Source organism: Anastrepha obliqua, chromosome 5 (genome assembly GCF_027943255.1).
Source record: "Anastrepha obliqua isolate idAnaObli1 chromosome 5, idAnaObli1_1.0, whole genome shotgun sequence".
Taxonomy (NCBI): Eukaryota; Metazoa; Arthropoda; class Insecta; order Diptera; family Tephritidae; genus Anastrepha; species Anastrepha obliqua.
In genome coordinates this window covers 126,199,579-126,222,366 of record NC_072896.1, presented here as the reverse complement: position 1 = coordinate 126,222,366, position 22,788 = coordinate 126,199,579, and the positions used below count along the sequence as shown (strand labels likewise).

Sequence of the window (22,788 nt, the reverse complement as noted above, 5' to 3'; positions counted from 1 at the left end):
TCGAGAATTGTCGAGAATTTTCTTCTTTTGTCGAGAATTGTCGAGAATTGTCTTCATTTTTAGTGTTTTTGCCAATAATTTCAATACCAAGTAATTTAAGTCCATTATTAAGAGAATCGCGTGAAATATGATTTTGTTCGCAAAATTTTACTTTAGTTAATTTTAAAGTACTAGCTTGTTCTAAATAATTAATAGCTAAATTTCTTTCTCTAATTTGTTTAAGTTCTTTAGCATTTTTTGGAATATGAATATTTTTTGAATTTCTAAAACTTTTTGTTTTCCCTTGTAGTGATACAAGTGGTGAAACAGTTTTAGTAGAAGGGCTTGGATGATTGTATAAATTAGTTATATTCTTATACATTTTATTAATTTTAATTTATTTATGAAAAATTTTTTTAAAATAATTATATTTTTCTTAGTGTTTCAATATAAAAAAAATATTAAAAATTTTTATTATAATAAATGTCGAATATACATACAATTGAAGAATTTAAAACAAATACTGATGTGCCTATCTTGAAATTAAGAGGATCTAGTATAAAACTATTAAATAAAGAAGAAATAGAAAAAGAGGTTAAACAAACACAAGAATTTATTAGGCAACACAAGTCTCAGTTTAATAATAGAAGTGGTTTTGTTCAATGTTTAAATGATGCACTTAAAAATAATGATCATGTATGGCATGAATATGCTGTTTGTATTATGAAAAGTGTTAAAAATATTAAAGATTATAATATTGAATTACATTCAGAATCAAATAAAATATTAGTAAATGAATTATTAAATGAGAAAGCAATATTAGAATTTAGTTTAATGAGTTATGAAGAAATTATTGGCAAATTAAATGATGATATGTATGAGTTACAAGTAAATTATGATATTCTTGAATAGCATTGAAAAAAAACGCTGCATTAGCTGAAAAATATAAGAACAATTTTATTAAAAGACAAAAAGCTATTGAAGAATCTAAAACAATGAAGATTGGACTAGTAAATAAAAAAATTACAACACAAAAACTCAATGATTTATTGAAAAGTGTAAGTAAAATGAAATAAAAAAAAAATATTGTTAATAAATGAATACTTGTGTTAATATTATTCCATATCAAAATGATTGTATATCACAGTTATACATAATTGATGCTAATAATAAATATAATGGAGGATGTAGATGTGTCATAATGGATCCGTCTTTATTAAAATTAATTTCTATTGTAATTTTTATTGTAATTGCAATTCTTATATTTTATGCAATATGTTTAGATATACAAAAAAGGGTAATTGAAAATGAATGTAAACAGATTAACAAAAAAAAAAAAATATTAAAAATATTTAGGATTTTTTCTATTGCATTAAATGAATAATTGTAAAAGCAATTTTGATAAAAATAATCAATTATCAAAAATAGATTTTATTATTTCAAATGGAATAGATAAAATAATGCAAAATGAATACATTTCAATGGTACTAATTATTATTCTATTAATAATGCTTTTTTATAATTTGATAAGACAATTAAATGCAAGACTACAATTATTTTAAACACAGGTTTCGACCTAGTCAAAACATATTAGTAAATTTTTAATAATATTTTTTAGTTAAATAAATGAAAGAAGAAAAAGGTATCGAATCTTATGACTTTTATGAACATTTGCCATCTAATTCTACACTATTAAATGAATATGGAAGACCAATAGAAATAAATATTAATAATCAAGACATTAAAACGTTACCATCAAAAAGTTTACTTAATATTAGAGGTCAAATTATTGCTAAAGATAAAGATGGTAAAATATTAGATAAACTTAATCCTGATAAAATAAATTTTGTAAATAATGGGATAATAAATCTGTTTAGTAAAATTACATATTTTATTAATTCAGTTGAAATTGATAAAATTGAAAATCCTGGAATAACAACAACAATTAAAGGCTTAGCATCATTTTCTAATGATTTATCATTAAATAATGCTGGTTGGCAAATTGTAAATAAAGGTAGTGTTTGTAATAAGAAAGGTTATTTTTCTGTTAGCATTCCATTATGTATATTAATTGGGTTTTTTGATGATTACAAAAATTTCATTTTTAGAATTAATCAAAAATTAGAATTAATAAGATCAAATGATGATACAAATTGTTTAATTATTGACAGTAGTTTAAGTGATCATACTTTTTCTATTGATATTAATCAAATTATATGGAGAATGCCTCATGTTAAATTTTCAGTTGAAGTTGATCATGAAATTAATAAAAAAATTTCAAATAATACAAATTTTCAAATGTATTTTAGAAATTGGAGATACTATTGTACTACTGCAATTCCAGCTGTAAAGACTTATACTTGGAATATAACATCATCTAGTGCTAAACCTAGATATTTTCTTATTGCATTTCAAACATCAAGAAATCAGAATAATTATGAAGACAATAGTAAATTTGACCATTGTAATTTAGAAAATGTTGTAGTTAAATTAAATACAAATAGATATCCAAACTATGATATGCAACTATCTATTAATCAAAATAAATTTGATACATTATATAATATGTTTCTAGATTTTAAAAATTCATATTATGGTTCTAGTATAAATAATTTACCAATAGTTAATTATGATACATTTTTAAAAGAATATCCAATAATATGTATTGATACATCTAAACAGAATGAGGTAATTAAAGAGGCTGCTATTGATATTAAAATTGAATTTAAATGGACAGAAGATTTTCCATCAAATACTTCATCGTTCACTGTTTAATTATTAGTGATGATAGTTATTCATATAATCCACTAACAAATCAAGTAATGCATGTTTGACTTGTTTTTTTAAATTTTTATAAAATTAAAATTAACTAAAAATTAATTGAAATAAATATGTAATTAATTATATTAATAGATTAAAAAAATGTATCTAAAATTCTAATTATGGATGGTCATTTAAAAGTTACTAAATTAGATAATAAAATTAAATTAACTATTCAAAATTTTGATACTCATAAACCAATAAAAAGATTAAATGAAATATTTCCGAATATTATTAGAGCAATTATTTGTGGACCAAGTAATTGTGGAAAAACAAATGTATTATTAAATATATTATCAAAGATTTATTATTCCGATATAATAATTTATTCAAAAACTTGTTATCAAGAAAAATATAAATTTTTAGAAGATATGATAATTCAATTCAATAAATTGTGTGTTAAAAATGATTTGGAATCTAAGGATATAAAATGTTTATCAATTCAATCTCTACCAACACCTGAAAATGTTAAACCATATTCTGTAATAATATTTGATGATATCTCTACAGAACAGCAAGATAATATTGCCAATTATTTTGCTTATGGTAGACACAATAACATTTCTTGTTTTTATTTATGTCAAACATATTCAAAAATACCTAAACAATTGATAAGAGATAATGCAAACTATATAATTTTATTTAAACAAGACAAGACTATTCTGAAGCATATATTTAATGATCATTGTAATGATATTGATTATGATATTTTAAAAAATATGTGTATTCAATGTTGGAAAGAACAGTTTGGATTTTTAGTAATAGACAAAGAACAAGAAAAAAATGATGGTAGATATAAAAAAATGTTTGAATTTTTGTTTACAGTATAAAAAAATGTTTGAATTTTTGTTTGAATAAGATTTTTATTTTTTATTATATCCAGTTATTTTGGAAATCTTTATATTCTTCATTATTTACATTAAAAACTTTATCTAATATTTTTCTATATTTATATAATCCATCAATGATGGGCAGCAGATTTACTAATTATGACAACAGTTAATGTTAGAATTAATAGAGGATACAAATATATGCTTAACGTAATTGATACATTTTCTAAATTTGCTTATATAGAGCCAATAAAAAAGAAAGATGGAAAAACAACTTCTGAAGCATTTTTAAATATTATTAAAAAAGCAGGTTGTGCACCAAAATTACTTCATACAGATTCTGGTAAAGAATTTTTAAATAAACATTTTCAAGAAGTTTTAGATAAATACAATATTAACATGTATCAAACATTTAGTGAAAAGAAATCATCAATTGTAGAAAGATTTAATAGAACCATTAATGAAAAACTAAAAATACGATTTGAAATTCAGAAAAATACTAATTGGATTGATGTAATTGATAAAATATTATATGAATATAATTACAAAGATGTACATAGAACTATTGGTATGAAACCTTGTGAAGTAAATGAAAAAAATGAACAATTAATTTTTGATAATTGTTTTAAAATTAATAGAAACAATTTAGAAAAACCAGTTTTTAAAAAACAATTTGAAAACAAATATAAAAATAATTGGACTCGAGAAATATTTTATATTAGTAAAATTTATCCATCTAATCCAATAACATATTTAATAAGAGATTTAAATTATGAACCAATATTGGGTAAATTTTATAAATTTGAACTTCAAAGAGTTCAAATTTAAAGTTTCAATTATTTTGCGTCTACCCTCTTCTAACGCTAAATACACTTGTAACCATGTTTGACTTTGTCAAACGGTTTTGACTCTGTCGAAACATGTGTTGATGTATAAAAATTGAATATTCTAAATCAAATATTATGCTTATCTTGCAGTTTGTGACTCGTATTCAACAGTATTTCATTTTTTTTTGGTTTGTGCTTATGCTTATTCTATTTATAGATTGTGAGCAATGTTGATAAGATCAACTGTTTGCTTTGCATACTACTCAGCTGTAATTACATTACTTATATATGTTCTGTTTAGATGAGTTGGTTAAGCAGTTGGAATTATAACAATAATTTTGTTGCAAGTTCGAATCTAGCTTTAGGACTCTTGTTTTGAGGAGTTCGTCGTTTTTTTGAAAGGTACTTTAAAAAATAAATGTATCCTTTTTTGTTTTTTTTTTTTTTTTTGAATAGATTACTTTAAATATTTTGTAATCAATATTTAAAATTATTAATCAATAATAATCGACCCAACTCAAAATTTAAACATTTTTGAGGTACTCGTAATCAATATTTAGGGTGGGGTACTAATAGTACCCCACCCCTATATTATAGTTACTCGTAGTTAATATTTTTGAGGTACTCGTAGTTAATATTTGGTATTAGCGTACCAACCCTAAATTATAGTTACTCATAGTTAATATTTTTGAGGTACTAGTAATCAATATTTTAACATTTTTTCACTTAATAGACATCGACCCAACTCAAAATTTTAACATTTTTAAAAAAAATCATCTAAAATGTTAAAATTTTTAGTTAAGAATGTCAAATTAAACAAATTTAAGTTAAAAAGTATCAAAATTTTTAGTTAAGAATTTCAAATTAAACAAATGTAAGTTAAAATTTTTAGTTAAGAATGTCAAATTAAACAAATTTAAGTTAAAATTTTTATATTGTGCTAAAACCGGGGAAATACATACTACTTTTATTGTATCTTTATCTTAGAGCAATGTAATACACAACGGTCTCATTACACACAAAACTATCAAAGAACTTATAGTTTTACTTGGGCCGATATGCTCGGATATGAGATACGACTCCCCATAGAGATCTAGCAGAAAATACTATAACAACAACCAATTTTTACTTATCTGTAACTTTAGTTTCCGCTTAACTACAGTTCAACATCGCATTTAAATTAAAAACAAAATAGTGCGTGTAGCGTAGTACACATAACAGAAGTGAAACTTTTAAGGCAGACAAAGAAAGAGGCAGAGACCCAAGAGAGAAAGAATATATATCTAAATAAATTCACAACATTTGCAGAGAATACAAATAGACAAAATTTACAAAACACGGAGAAGGGTCGACCGGTGTAGCTAGACGCCGAACACAAACCGTGGCAACAACGCGCACTACTCCGAGCGTTTATCACCCGCACAAACGCAGCGATTTCAGGACTGCAACAACGGCACAAATTACCGCAAGGCAATACCAATAAATCCGACGCCGGAATGGATAGAACTTTATAGTACGCCCAAGCACTAGCCAGGAAACGGAAATATGTGCCAAAAAGAAAGTACCAAAAAAACGCCAAAAAAAATCGGAACCAAAAAACGCCCCAAACAGTAGGCACTAAGGAAATATAACGCCAAAAAGTAGGCAGTCTTATTTCTCACTAGAAATTAGCAACCACAAGGAAATACTTAGGACAAATATCCTAAAGTGTATGTAAGATATATAGAAGGTATATCTCTCTCTCCTTTTTTTCTGCGTTATACCTTGTTTCTCTCTCGCGGAACGAAATTGCCCAAAACGTTGCATGGCCTTGAAATTTTACTCTCCATTCTTGCTCGTCCATCGACGCCTAAGAAGCTTCACTGCAAAAATACATTGAAATTGAAACTCTTGTTTGTAACTTTGATTTGTTGGGTCTTTATTATACCATGAACTATGCTTTTATAAAAAACTGTACGAAAAAAATGTTGCATGAAAAATAGTACGAACACTGCAAGTAGATAAAGTGATTTAATTATGTAAGCAAAATACAGGGAGGATATAGAGGAAACTTTAGAGCGCCTTCTGGCTCTTTGTCCAGTATTATCAAAAAACGCGTCCGAAATGCCTGGGAGCCTCACAGTTTGATGGTCGCGAAAAAATGGATCTTGCAGGGCTGCTTAGATTTGGTACTTTAAATCTTAATGGAGGTTAGTCTCTATTGGTGCAGCTAGGGTCCAAACGGTCTATGAGTGGCTTAATACCAGCCGGGTTAACCTAACCTATGTAAGCACAAGTGTCTGTATTTACTATATTAAGACAGCTGGTTGGCAGATCCACCATCGAAAGCTCCATGTGTCTAAAAAACACGCGTTGGGTATTTGTAGGGAGCACCTGTCGACCTTCCATACTCTCCCTTGGGAAGAGCGTAATTAATTCACCGTAAAATTGGATTTCATTTAAATCATTCTGAAACTTAATTATGGACTACAAGCCTAGAAAGGAGTATATTGTTTGCATGTAAACTTATTATTTTACTCGTATATAGATAAAAAAGGCGTTAGTTATTTGCCTTAAAAGCTTTTAGCGAAATTGGATAAAGCCATTGGCCTCTTCCACAATCAAACAAGTTGCTATAATTTTCTTTTAAATTTAGTATTATGGAAAAGTACATACATGCATATGAACTTATACACCCTCTGCATTGCGGGAGATCGTAACCACTGCATTTTCTTTCCTGAAATCAGGTCGCTGAATTATCAGGTCATGAATTCAGATAAGAATGAGAAGTGAGCGGGGAAGGGGTTGGCGAATTAAATTAGAAAGACAACATACAAAGAGCGACGAGCTGAGCAAAACAGGCAACAACAAAAAATTATGTGACTAGTTAGTTATCACGCATCAATTCCTTGTATCAATTTGATAACAACTTACTATGATGCGCAAAATGTGAAGCTCAATGAATATTTTATTATTTTGTATTTATTATTCAATATGTTTTGATTTGTTTTCTATAAATAAACAGAATTCTCTTACTTTTCCGTTCTTTATTGCTTTAATTTGATTTTTTGATGTTGCGTCAATTTGGCATTCTTTTCCAGGGACTGGTGCGCGTTGAGCACAACAAAGAGAAACCACATGGACTGTATTTTTACTACACAAACAAAATATATTTGTGCATATATTTGTGCATTTTTCTATTGCCCATTCATTTGTAATTCAGTTTTGTGTGGCGAATGCACAGTGTGTGACGTAAGTGCTTAGCAAGAAACAGGGGAAAACTGCTAAATTAAAAAAAAACATAAATAAAACTCCCTTTCGGGACAATACAGTGCACTCACATGTATCTATATATCAAAACTCTTAACAAAATTATTAGATTTTAACTTTTTATTTCTTATTATAAAAAATGTTGTTCTGCAAAGTCATGCAATTTCTAAGCTTCAACGACAGTCAGTACAAAATAGAGAAAAATAGATACATTTCATAATTAAAAAAAAATAGTTTAAAAAAAATAAATTAAATGGTAATGACTATAATTTCAGTGTTAATTGCCTGTTATTTCATCGCTTCGAAATGCACCCCTCAATTCACATCTGAAAAGTAGTGCTAAGAATCATGCCTGCGCGTCTAAGCGCAGGCCTGTGTTAAATTCACTTATAAAGTAAGGCGCAGGGTAAGTACTGCTATTTTATCTGGGATTTAGAGCTGATGAGTAATGAAGGGTATCTATTATAACATATTTGTTTTTTTTATGAGGTGTAGAAATCTTTGAAAGACAATACTCGTATTGAGCGTCAAGAACAGGAAGGTGAAATGGTTGAATTGCCTCTCTGGCACTTCCTAAGTAGCACTAAAGCGCCGTTTTGATAGCATTTTGAGACCTCCAAGGGGTAGATAACTACAACCAACCCGGGTAGTTGATGTAATGGAGAAGGTTGGTTAGATAATAAGTCCGCAATCCCATTCCTCTTTCGAAGGAAACGCCGTGAAGAAGGATTTATTTAAGTTAAGTTTGGTCTTATAAAAAACCGTCCTACCAGGAATACAGGGGAATTTCTCTAAAATTGACGAGTGCCCGCTACGGTTCGTCCTGAGTACATCGATTTATCTTAATCTGAGAGCTGACTTGGCAGCTATTTGCTTGCCGAATTGTTCTGTAGGTAATAGGTTGAGCATAATATTTAGTGCCTCTGTAGGTGTAGTACTAAGGTCACTGCAGATACATAGACTGGCCATCCTTTGTACATGTTTCATAGCCTTTTTGATATATTTCTTATCCAAAGCCGGCCACCATACTAGTATACTATACCGTATGCTCGGATTGGTCTTACTATCGCTGTGTAAAGCCAATGTACGATAAAAGGGGAAAGACCCCGACATAATCAGATTAACTTTTTTCAAGAGTAAAGTGCATTGCAGCTCTTCTTACTCTATCTTCGTCATTTGATTCCATCTGAGTTTTCTGTCTAATATTAATCCTAAGTAGGGCGCTTCATCACTAAACGAAAGTGCCGTAGTACCTAGCCTAGGAAGAGCTATTTCTGGGGTTCTGTGTTTCCTAGTGAACAATATGAATTCAGTTTTGTTAGGGTTGACGCTTAGACCTTTTGCTTTTGGCCAGCTTTCGACCATGTTTAGTAAATCTCGCATGGTTTCACATCATCCGCTTAGGCTACATTGTGCTGTGCTCTCTCCTCTAGGCTCTTTAGCAATATGTTTTTTGGCAGCACCCAGAGGAGAGGCAAGGGCACACCGCCTTGATGTGTTCTCTACTAACTCTTTTCCTGACCTTCGAGGCTCTTGTGGTTCCCATCACAAATCTGCTCCTGAGCATGTTTTCGATGAACTCAGATCATCAACTTCAGATATCCGCATATCGGTCAGAGCCTTTATTATGGTGTCGGTGGGATGTTGTTGAGCACGCCCTCGATATCAAGGAAAGCTACTTGTGTGTATTCCTTATCAAATATTGACTTTGCAATTTCTGTAACAAGTAAGTGCTGTTTCTGTGGATTTTCCTTTACAGTAGGCGTGTAACGAGATACAAAGCTAAGTGCGGTTGATATTAGCTTTAATACACTCCTTTATGATGCCTCATGGCCATATTTGTAGAAATATTATCTAAAACAACCATATCCTATCAGGGACTGCACCATATAAAAGTCAACATTTATATGTTTTCTGTCGACCCGTACCTGTATATTTCCCTATATGTATGCATATGTGTGTATGTTTATGTGCATTTTCGCAAAAGGTGCATGCTGCAGTCGCTAAAAATATCACAAACTTCAACACTAATTGAAATATATCAAAAAGCGTCAAAATAAAACAAAACAACAGCTTCCTACTGAAATCACATTTGTTGAGCTACTCTGCTGCGTGCCGCAGCCGCTGCACCAGTTGCTGCCTTAATATTTATTTTTATCGCTGCCTTTGTACTTCTTCCTACTTGCATGCTTTAACTCATTTTCCATTGTTTTTAACGGTTATTAGGAAGACTAAGATCTCGCCAACGAACACACTATTACCTAATAACCTCGTTGGCAGCCAGAGGAAACCCCCCGCAGTACGAACCAACATCATCAGCGTTGCCGACGCCATCGTCGACATCATCAACAATCAGCCAACACCATCACCAACATCATTAACCAGCGCATTTTTCCAATGCTATAATCTGAAAACGGGTTAGTGGCTCACGAAATGAAGACGATCGCCTTACCAACAGAGTAGAAGAAGAGGAAGCAGAATAAAAAACTGAAAACTAATAACCCGGCGGTGGCGACGCCAGAGCGTTGCTGCTCTGCTGTGGTAAATGAATAAGTGGGCATATTTATACTATACATACCCTTATATAAATATACACTCACATACACATACACATATGTGTGCAGCTATTATGTTTTAATGCAAAGACGTAATACGAGAAAGTGAAAGGAACTGGCTGTTGCTGTGGCTTTGATTATAGCTAATATGGCATGAAATGTCTTAGTTTGGGTTGGCTTTAGCTTGGCAGATGCGACTACCGGCATTATGTACACTTACGACGCTCTATTATTGCCGTTACAGCGTCGAGTTGTAGCGCTGGGTAAATACAAAATATTTTATATGTACTTGCGGGCACTCTTAAAGTTTGTTTATGTCTCTCAGCAATAAAGTTTTTTAATTTTATTGCTTGTTGCGCCACTGCATAGCAGAGACAGTAAAACGGTTGCATGTGGATGAGTTTACCAGGGGCGCTAGATGGAAATACATCACAGAACATAAAACACTTGTGCAGTATGATTCTGCTAGCAACTGTGGCAATATTGGCCGTATGAATAATTAACGACCGGACTTAAAAATGCTGTTCTCAATCCAACTAAAATACGCCTTTCAATAAAATATCTAATGCAGCTATCGAAAGCCGATTACACACACAGAAAGTGAGTCACATTAGCAAGTACGAGGGAGTTTTCCGTTTAAATAAGACAAAAGGGGTGCATTTAATAGGATATGCCAATGACTTAGCCTTAACTGGGTTAGCCAAAACAAGAGGCGAAGAACGGTGAAGGCACGACTCCAAGCTATTAAGCAACCGGAGAAAGGTGGATGGGATCTCCAACAGAGTTGGAAGCCACACTATATAATTAGAGTCCAGGCCACAGCAGGTGACTAGGCCACATGATATGCTTCAAAGATCACCTAAAGTAAGCTGGACACCACGCTGCTAAGGTATGTAACTGCCTTTCCAGAATCATGCATGGCCGTTTTAAAGCGTATCTTTTCCGCTTTGTGCACGAAGGAACCCCATACCGCGAGCAGTACACACCAGCAGTCCGCTTCAAAAGTCGAATGGCTAAACTGAAAGATAGCCGCGGTTGCAGCGTCATGTCCGAGAGTCGAGTATAACTGATGCTGCCAAAAAATGCAACAACTCCGACACAACGAGCAGACAAGGGTCGCAGCGATCCATGTAAGTACATACACCAGCAAACCTACTCGGAGATGAAAATACAGGTAAACGGGCGATGCCACACTTAGAAACTAACTTTTCTATGGCATCAACAGGGACATGATGGGAGTGGGCGTACAAATCCGACAGCCCTCTCTTAAATGATTTTACGGTGGGCAGTAGCTGGTAGATGCAACTTCTGACGTAATGCATCAAGACAGTAACCGAAAAACTTGACGGTAGTACCGGGCGGATCGGTACTTTTAGAGTATAAAGTTCAGTTCGGGTTAAGGCCCCACGCTAACTGGAGCTCCTGCTCTTAAAGAAACGTCTTCGATTGACAAATTGATTTTAGCCAGACATTTATTTTTACATAAATACATACATACAATACAATCAACCAACCAAACCACTCTCATGCACACATCCATCCATACATATCATCTACTCACAATTCGTGTGTATGTATTTAAACCGGGCATGCATACACATTTATTTCTACCACATTTAATGGCATTTTATCTCCACGAAGAACCTGTAATTTAAGGTTGAACTCATACAAATCGGAACAAATATCCCAACTGCTGGCACTAATCAGGAAGTGCCATGGGGATATTGCAAATATTTTGTCTCCAATTACTGAAATTGCAAATCATTAAGCTGCTTGGCGACCCACTCCATGCAGAGCCCATAACTATGCACACTTACATACATACAAACATACTCACAAAAAAACTCAATATGAACACCGTACAATTCGATTCGCAAATATTTCCAGTGCTAAATCGAACTTCTCTTTTTTAATTTTCCCCAAATCAGCTTTCATTTGTTTTAGTATATTATTTAAAAAAATAGCACATGGCACAGAACTCACCGAAAAGTCTGAACATTTTGAATTAACATGAGCCTGGACTGCTTTGTAGATAAATATTAAGCTAATTGTTTATATCTTTGAAGAACTTTGTAAACAAAAATGAGGAAAATTCCGAAAAACTAAAAAATAGATAAAAAATAAATTGAAATATTCTGACACTACTTTATTTATTGACTGAAGTATGTGTGCATTAGGCCGGGTCGATTTGTGGGGAGGCAAAAAAATCGCCTTTTTAGTTTATTTTCTCATTAAAAGGCCAAAAATGGTGATATTTTGAAATGATTGTATGGGGAATTCCCTAGGGGAGTTCCAGGGGGTGTGCCACCGGCATGGGTGGGTCGGCCGTCCAAAGTTAGCGGGGGTCGGTCATACATTTGGACTCGATTGGAGCACTCTAAATGGGTCAAAGTGGGATTTTTCGTTCGACTCAAATTGGGGGACATCAGAATTCGTTTTAGAGGTATGGTTCCTTCGGCAAAGTTTCTTATTTTGATCCCTAGAATACGATTTTCACAGAGCAATGAGCGATTTTTAAATCGACCCGCCCTAGTGTGTCTGTATGTGGGTTTTTGTAGATATTCGTCCATATGGCTTTCATAAAAATAAATGAAATTAAATGAAATGGCGACTGAGGCAAGACAGTTTGCTTCATAATTGTATGAACACTTGGAGCAAGGCAAGAAGTAAAGCAAATATTTGACTTTCTACTGTTTTTACTCAAAATAGATTTCTGATATTTGACGATATATAGACATTTGGCATAACGTTGCCCTATCAAATTTTGACACGGAGCGTATTTTATATAATATTGTAAGTGCGGGATTACATGAAAAATGCGGACATTTAATTATAGTATGACTTTCTAATATTTCAACACAAACAATATTTCATTTATTTGTTATTCAATTATTTTGCTTTATTTATGATTAAAATACTAGTGAGCACCTGGAGACAACTTCTGGAGTCACGCAACTTAGCTGGAATGAAATTTAGTTATTGGCGCAAAACAGAACCAGTGGGACAAATTCGGTGTAGCTCTATGGTCTACACTGGAACTCTAGAAATGTCTGATGATTATTAAAACATCAGTTCGATAAAAGTTTTATCAAAACAACACTTTAAGTAATGCTCCATCTTAATAAAAATGTTGCTTAGTAATGAGACAGGCTCTTCAAGATAAGTGGAAACACCAAGATCATGGAGAAGGGGAGAATTAAATTTCTATACAGATGGTTCCAAGCTAGACGGTTGGCTATGGAGTATTTTCGAAGGAAACTATCCGTTCGACTACCAGACTACTGCAACGACTATCAGGCAGAAGTTCTAGCTATAAAGGAAGTGGCTGCACATCTAAATACGCATGCCATAACAAAACCTATCATCTATAATATAAAAATGAATCGCAAAATGTGTTGGTAAGCACATAACTCAACAACGCATGGACCAATCTTTACAATTCTTTTTAAATGTTCCTTGAAAATTCGAATAATTTCCGAGAAAACCCTAAAATATACCTTTTATTTTTCCCATACAAATATTGCACGTTCGTGTGTGTGGGCGCGTTCGTAGGTGTGTGTGTTCGCGTTGGAGGATCTAATGCGTTCACACTAAAGTGAAAATATCGTGAACCCGAAAAAATTGAAAAGTAAAAAAATGTAAGAGCTATAGATTTGATTGGCCTCGCAATATTCTTTCTTTTGCTTTAGTTTCAGAATGAGTTAAGGAATGATTTCATTCGCAAATAATAAATAAAAATAGTTAAGTAAATTCTACGAATAATCATGCAGGGCTGAACCATGTTTCTCACATGGTCAATTGTATGTTGCCTGTTCCCGTGTTGGAAAACCATCAGATTTGTTTGTATATTCACCAGGTAATCAAACAAAAAACATTGTATATCATAAAACACTACAATAAAAATAAAACAGATTTTTGTTAATAATTATGATTCACTTGATTTACAATAAAGCGATTACTGAAAATACGTATACACGTTTTATTTCATTATTCTTTATTATATCGGTTATTAACCCTATGTTAATAATAATAATAATAAATAAATAATTACCTCTATGTTTTTAGGCCCCAAAAGGGTGGCCAAAGTTAGTGGAAGCGAAGATACTTAGGTCACCCGAGCTGACCCTTTTCTTTAGTTCTCCTGAACAGAACCGTCACCATGATGATAGGGCGGTGTGTGAGGATCAGCAGAGTAAAAACGTCTTAAGGTCGAAGTATAAACTGCCACATTCAAAATCTATTTGACAGAACGAAGTCTGTCGGGTCCGCTAGTACTATAAATATAATATATCCTCGGAAAGCTAGGCAGTCATCAAATCAATGAATGCGGCTATACTAAGATCAAAGGTTGCACAGGAATGCTGGGCAGCACTAATAGTATTAGTGTCGTATTCAAGGTAAGCGTCATTGGGTTCCGGGGCACATAGATATTGAGGGGAATTATGTATCCGATGAGCCAGCGAGGAAAGTTGCAAGAGCAACTGCTCAGTGATCTAAATACCAGTAAGATACTTATGGCAACGAGCAAATTAATAATAAGGCTATTGAGATGATGATAAGGGCATTGAGAGATGAAGACTAATGCGTAACACAAATACTCGTAAATACGAAAAACACAAAGGAACTGCATAGCATTTCAAGACACGATATCTTAAAAGTCGTGGCTTGTATAACCGGTTATTGGCTCTCCCATCAGAGAAGTTTTCGCCCATAAATATTGTAGAAGTTGTAGAGATGACGAAGAGGAAGAAACAGTTGAACACTTCCTCTGCAATTGTCCAGCCTTAGCTAAAATCAGAGCAGGTTTTCTAAGTAAATATTTTTCAATTCTATTACGAAACTGTTCGGCGTGGGGATGGAACCACTCCTGCGCCAAAAACTGGTTTCACGAAAAAAAAATAGATTCCCGTGACGCAAAGTGGTATCACAACTTACCTGTAAGGTCTAAGTGAGTTGGTCTTACAGACCGACTACCACTACTCGTATAACCTAACCTAACTATCAACGGAGCAGAAAAGTGTTAAATTAAATAATCAACGCCCTTTCATTTGAAACTTAATTTTTCAATTAACCCGTTTGGGTTTTCAAGTATTTTCCTACTAAAATAAATAAATAGAAAATAAGAAATAAATAAATATTCAATAGAAGAAGAAAAAACTCCAAAACTTATTTTTACATATGTATCTACCTAAAAATTAAATAACAAATTTTCCCTAGAAAGGGTATATGCAATGGAAGAAATTTCGAGCAAAGTAGTAAATATTTCTCTTCTTTTGCATCAGCTGTCAACTACATCGGTGCCCAAATGTATCTTGTTAGTTTTTGTTTTTGTTTTGTAGTATTACATGGCAACACATTGATGTGCATAATATAAAATGTTGCTGCAAACACGATTATTACACAAACATCTACATACACTAGGGATGCTCTAATATTATTGTTTTTGTTTTCTTTTGAGTCGGGAACGTTTCGCGATCAACTTTTGATCAGCGAAAATAGTCACAGTTGCGAAAATGACAGAATTTGAGCTTAATGCCATGACCTTTATTGGAAATAGTGATATATTAGCTCCTTTCTATGCATGTGTATGTATATTTATACCTAGCATCATAACTATAGAAAAATTAGAAATTATCAAACATCTTCCGAAAATCGTATGATATGAAATTGGTGCGTTCTGTAACCATTTTAGAAATTTTTTGAAAGAAAAAAAAATTTGGCAGTATCCCATGATGACGTAAATTATGTATTTTCAGGGGAGTCCATTTGAAAAATTTATTACTGTCTTTGTAAATATTCAAAAATATTTTGTAAATCACATCGATATCTAGCTGGATCGATTTTCAGAGGAAACTAGAGTTCCCTAGTTTGTTCGCACATTTTCGAACACGCCGAGCAACGAGTACTTGCACACCTGGTCATTATACAAAATTGCAAAGTAAAAACACTCTTCGCCTTACTATTTTTTGGCAGGCACCTCGGTGAGTGATGGTCTGACTGCTTGGTATTTTTGCTTGGGCGTATTGGAGTTGCTAGGACAAATTAGAATTTCACGTTAAAAACAATAGAATATCGACAAAAATAAAAAAATGAAAAATAATATCTTTGGCTTAGAAAATTTCAAATTTACTATAAAATATATTTAATATATTTCTTAGCTATAATAATTTTTTTATTGAGAAATATCTAAATTTGTACGACATTTTTTAGGCTTTTGAATACGTTTTTCTATGAAATTCAATCATCTCTTATGTAGCCATATTACGGAAAAGAGTGTTTTGGAATCAGGTAATCCCAGCTATGGGAATTTTTTGAGGACCAGTTGATAGTATTTTTACTTATGGATCCGGACAAGGCATGGATCTGAGCAATGCTCATTACTAGAAAATTCTCCAGCATGAGCTCGAATATATTGAGCTTTTTCGAATAATTCGAGCAATATTATTATTTTGACTTTTTTGTCAGTTCTATTGTTTTAGTTTTAAAATTTTTTAGGCACAGTACTAACGTCGTTGGAAAACTAAGGAAATCCTCATAAATAAACAGAAATGCCGATTTTCGTTTATCTGCTCATATCATTCCTCGAAATTTTGTGAAAAACATTTGAGCAATGAATCAGTTTTTAAGGTATCTGGAGCTCTAGACGAAACCTTTTTTTATTTTTGTAGAACTTCTGAGTCCCTCGAAAGTAATCAGTTATGCAGCTTTTTTGGCAATAAAGTTACCAAATAAGTGTAAGGAGTTATATAAAAAAAAGTCTAGCAAAAAGTCGATATTTTAAAGATAAAACGATTTGCTGCCAAAATGGGTGAGTGAAGGCTGAAATTTGTCGTCGCTGCTGCTCAGATCTGAAATTTTGTCGCCCTCTACCATTTTTACCCATGGAATAAATATTATAAAATAATAAATAAAAATAAAGACATCCCTAATGTAAACATATGTATTTACACATAAATACATGCATACATACATATATATACATATTTGTACACAAATGTAATGTGTCATCAATCAAACGATGCCGCATACAGTTTATGGATTCGCAGTCTAACAAGAGTCGGTTGGTTTTTAATGCAGTATCTGCAACTTAATTTGAAAAAGTACCGTTCACTAGAGAAAACGATTTTTTAATTAACTGCCGGAAAAACATTCGCTTCGCTATATTTCGTTATTATTATTTGTTTTTGTTTTTTGCTGATGCTGAAGTTGTAAATAATTTATTCGCCGATAAGTGGCATGTGTTTGTATGTGCGTATGTATGTATTAGTAATGAATTAATTGGAATATGCATTCCAAAAAAATTCATTGCTTAGTGGTTATGTAAAGTAAGTGGCAAATTCAAATTATCAGCGTAAAAATAAAATACTTAAAAATAAATACATATCTGCTATGTTTTTCTGCATTTCTACTCACTTTTCTTCAACATGGGTAATTCCATCTATTTGCATAAATAATCGTCCTTTTTCAGACCGAGTTAAATGGAGCTTAATATACGCAATTTTTCTACATCATAGAGTGGCTGCACCGCACGGATTACGTTGGCTACTTTGTCAACTGCATTGTGAGGGATTTTATAGTAAGTATCGCATCACACTGTACCAGTGTCACGACTTTTATTATTGCCATCAGTCCAGCCTGGAAGACACTGCAGTAGTCGAGAGACCGAAGGAGATCCCCAGATGTTCGGAATATACACCTCCGCCCACCCTATTCTCGAACTTTGAGCCATCTGTGTATACATGGATGGACTCAACCTGTCTTACATCCCCCCGTTCCTACTCTTTGCTTCAGGATAGGAGGGTTGGGAACATGTTAATGGCCATTGTAGGCTGCAGTGCATGGTCCACCAGTCTGGGAACCTCTGAAATTCATATTAGGATCTTACCGTGGCCGTAGTCCATATTTGACCACTTATTAGATGTGCTCAACCTTATTGTCGAACTGCTAGTGATATATTTTGCCTGCAAATCCACTGGAAGGAAGTTTAATGACGCATACAATTAATAATAAGTAAATTAAAAATATATAAATAACACCAAGTACTAAAGTACAAAAGCGTTTGTAACAATATTTCCCTTAAAATGAGATTAAGCCCACAAAACAAAAAAATAAGAATTAATTTGAAAAGGCAAATTCATTTTTCTTAATAAATTTTAAATAAGAAACTTTTTTTTTGTTCATTAAAATTATTTTACTATCATAATTTTCTAGCCCCCTGCTTGTCCGGAACTGCTTATTTGTGGTTGCTAACTTATTCGCAGCTAACCTCTATGAAGATCTAGAGGTCCTTCACCAGCCGTAACCTATGATCATAACCCTGTCTGTGTAGCGTCGATTACCGGCCATCTACGTCTAGTTCATCTAACGGTAGGCTCAGGAAACTTACTTTTTCAATAGGTTGAGTCCAGAAGAGAGGAGTGTTAGATGAGTGGGTTTGATAGGGCATGTGAAAAGATGGTTAGTGTCATGCGGGGTGCCTTCACATGCCGGACATATGTTTAGTATGTCGGGGTCGATTCTGAATAGAGTTTATATGGAGTTTACCCCGATACAGTATTCAGAACGTAATTGTGCCAAGCTCTTCGACTGCTATAGGTGGTGGTTGAACTCCGGTTACAGCATTCGCGGGTCGTGAGCTTAAGAAGGTGGTAAGGGTCTCCTGATGAATGTCGTTAACTGTCTGTCTAAACATTGTCCGGCCCAGTAGTTGTCGATTTGTTTTGTCCCAGATCTTGTCGGCTTCGAATAAATCGGGGTTTCCCGACCAAGGGCTGTCGCCCCAGTAAACTAGTCCTGCCTAATGCACCGTACCGTACCTGTGAGTCGTCTAGTACCCTGTAGAATAGAATATTCAAAATATAAATGCGATGAAATTATCCGCCAGATAATAAAAGAAAAAAATGTTTCTGTTTTGTATTATCATTTTAAGCTCTACAGTTCTTAAAAATACCCGGAATATTAATAAATAAATAATGGGAATAAATATATGTACAGGACAGGTACTTAATAATTAGAGCTATTTAAAGAAAAAAAATTGGTTTGCTTTCTGAATTACCTTACCGCTAATGTGTTTAGTTTTGCCTAATATGTATGTATATATATAATATAAATATGTAGGTGTGTATGTGCGAAAATTACATTCAGACATGAAAATGAAATTTGTATCATAAACACAAAACACCACACGCCAATAATATATCACATATTCAGAAGAGCGAACAATAAAATAATCACATCAAAAACACTTAATGCAAATAATAAACGTTTTGATACATATATTTCAAGCTGCGACAAAATCGAATCCACCCTTACCATTAAAAACTGTTGGTGGTTAACAAATGACACGCAACACTAACACATACCATCTTTCTAGTCTGACTACCTTCTTTTACTACTTTTAAGCCTTTTGTTCCCTTTTTCCCTGCATCAAAGATATAAAATATTTAATAACTTCTAAGTTAAAACAAAATTAATTTCAATACTAAGGAAAAGTTACTCGACACCAGATAACATACGTACTTGAGAGCTCGTCTAGAGACATTGTACGACACATCATTACTATACTAATACTATTGTTTATTGTAGTACTTAATAATATTAGTTGAAAATAAATAAACAAATATATATAAAAAAAAAAAAAACCAAAAATCGTTATTATAATAAAGGGCCATATTTAATAGTGGCAATCTCAATTAGAAATCATTTACGCTCAGAGATGGTCAGCATTATAGGTGTACGTTAAATAATATTTATCAGCATTTATATATTAATCGTTTATTTTCATTTTTCTTTTTTCTGTTTCTTCTTTTTTTGACTAAGGAAATATTGATTTTTGCGCTTACGAAAAATTTTCAGATTAAAAATAATGTGTATTAGTAATAATAACTGTTACCCTATTTTAATGATGTACATATATTTGTATTTATGTGTATCATGCGGCTAAGTTATAAATTATATTTAAGTGTACACCCGGGTTATATATATTTTTTTTCCCGGGGTTCCTAGGTGGAACAAAGAGCCTCAATAAACTAATTAAATTATATTTTTTTAAACCTAATTATTTATTTAGAACTAAGTGCGCCCTGCTTGTAGCGCTTCTGCTTCCACTAGTCGCTTCCGGGGAAAAAGACATTTGGTTTCGAGCGAGCAAACAACGCAGACAAGTTTTTAAGCCCTTCCACCGTAAACAAACTTAAGTTTCTCCAAGTTTTCTTCTTAAAAAAAAAATAAAGACGCTATAAGTGGGGAGAAGTATTCGATTTTCCAACTTAAAGTGTGGCTCAGAGCTGTCGACCACAGCGCAAGGGACGGCTGAATTTTTTTGCTAAGGTGTTTTCGGCTTTTATGTATTTCTATTTATTTATTCTTTTCATTTGGATTTTGCCGTTGTCAAATCGTATTCTACAGTTCACTCCATTCGGCATTTTGCTTCTGATTTTACAGATTCATGCACTTGAAAATCATTATTTGCCTCACTCGTACGGCCTAAGCTAAAGTATGCCAACTTTATTTCGAGGGCATATCATCAGTGCCATATCAATAGACTTAAACGCCTTCAAAAGTTATTTCTTCGTTTTGCACTCAGATCTTTAAACTTCTCTGAACCGATTGCTTCAAAATGTGCACTACTAAATTTAAAATCATTCCAATGAAGCTGAAGTATACCTTCAGCCTGCTTGTCTTCGATAGTATAAATAGGACAGTTGACTCACCTTTACTCTTAAAGCTAGTACTAAATTCAAAACCGTGAAAATTCGCCAGCAAAATTGATTGTAAAATGAGAAGAAACGTGAAATTTATGAACATCGACCCAGAAGTAATTGACAAATTTTGGTAAGAAAAGCGTTTTTAGACAAATACACTTGAATATTGACACAAATAAACAAGAAAAAGATTTGCTTACACTCTTTGCGCAGACGTTTCGCTTAAAAATGCAATATTGCACTCAGGCACTTCACTCGCAAACGAACTGCCACTTTTCGCTCAGTTTTAAATGGCATATGCCTTTGAAATAGGTGTGAAACAATTTTGCTGGCATGTTGGGCGGTTTTTTCACGGCGGGAACTGAGCACTATATTGTCGTGAGATACATATGAAATTTCACGCATATTTTACGGCAACGCAATTTGTGTGGATTTTGACAGTCGTTTAAATATTCGTTTCGTTTAAATATATAAATACATAAAGAAAGAAGTAATAAATTTGTGGCAATAACAATGTTGTCTGTCACAACTCAAAAATTAATCAAAAATTGAACTCTGCAATAAGAAAATTTCTATAGCGTAAGGCTGAGTATATAAAGCAAGTTAGTCTTTTCCAATTATGGCCATTAAGTATATCTATTACTTCTGCTTCATTTAGCTTCGCTGCGTTTAGGTATTTTATTCTGATCTCCTTCAGTACCGGACATCTTCCTGCATATTTTCTTCCTCGTTTAAATTGCAGAGGGTGCATATTTTCTGAGCATTTCCATACGTAGTTGCATTTAGCTTCAGTAAACCACATCTTGCTTTGAAAATTGTCGTAATATCAGCTAGCCGCATATCTTCTTTAATATATGATTCCCCTTTTGCGTAGTCTAAATGTTTATAAATTCGCTTCGCGCTTGACTGTGCTTTTTGCCTTGCCATGTTGATATCTTTTATTTTCATTTCGGTAAGAAGTTGCACACAGCGATCTTGCCAGTCTATAGAGGTGATGTTTTCTTCAAACTTCAGACCGAACTACATTCCCATGTCGTTTAGATGTTTAAGCCAAAACACATTTTTACTTAAGATGCCTTGTGTTAGTTTGTGTGGGAGTCTGTTGCACTTATATTTTTGACATTCATTTCATTTGACAGTCATTTCACGTACTTTTACATACTTCTAAAAGATCTTCAGATTAATGATTTACTTTTTTCTAGAGCGGGTGTCTTTTAATTTATCGCGATCTTAATACTATATAATTTCAAATTATCACTCAAGAAATTTGTTTAAATAGTTGCTCGCTAGAAGTAAACGTCGCAAAAACCAAGGCAATGAGAATAAACCATGCAAACAATAACCACGTTAAGACAGATGGCCAAGAAGTGGACTTCGTTGACAGCTTCTACTACCCGTACTGCACTATAGCAGCGGATGGCGGAGCAGAGGATGACGTCAACAACAGATTAGGATTCGGTCGCTTATGGAGAATTTGAGCAAACTCGCAAATTTCCAGAAACACCAATCCCTGGATATTCAACGCAAGGGTCAAGTCGACGCTGATGCATGGAAGTGTACCCATTCATGTTTTCTTTTACGTTGTTTGGTCTTTTATATGAAAGTGGCATAATTTTAGCAATTCACAACAATTTATATCACTTGCCTCTTAAGAATTTATTTATAGTAGATGAGATAAATCTGCCAGAAAAAAAAGAAACAAAATATATTCAGGGTATTGCCGTTATTTTGTATGCAAAATGTCATTAAAACTATGAACTTAACCTTCCATAAAATGCCAAGAGATTTCCCATAGAACTAAGGCGGATTTGCCTTAGCTTGCATT

At 33.0% G+C, this 22,788-nt stretch overlaps 1 protein-coding gene across 2 annotated transcripts in view; it reads right to left on the bottom strand.

Moving 5' to 3' along the window:
- Window positions 1–12,378, bottom strand: part of LOC129247078 (GATA zinc finger domain-containing protein 4-like) — a 150,515-nt gene extending 138,137 nt beyond the window's left edge. For both annotated transcript variants that reach the window (XM_054885981.1, XM_054885980.1), the window contains exon 1: window positions 12,244–12,378. In XM_054885981.1, coding sequence (XP_054741956.1) covers window positions 12,244–12,259 — 16 coding nt within the window. In that variant the 5' untranslated portion in view covers window positions 12,260–12,378. The remainder of the gene's footprint in view (window positions 1–12,243) is intronic.
- Window positions 12,379–22,788: the final 10,410 nt, after the last annotated feature.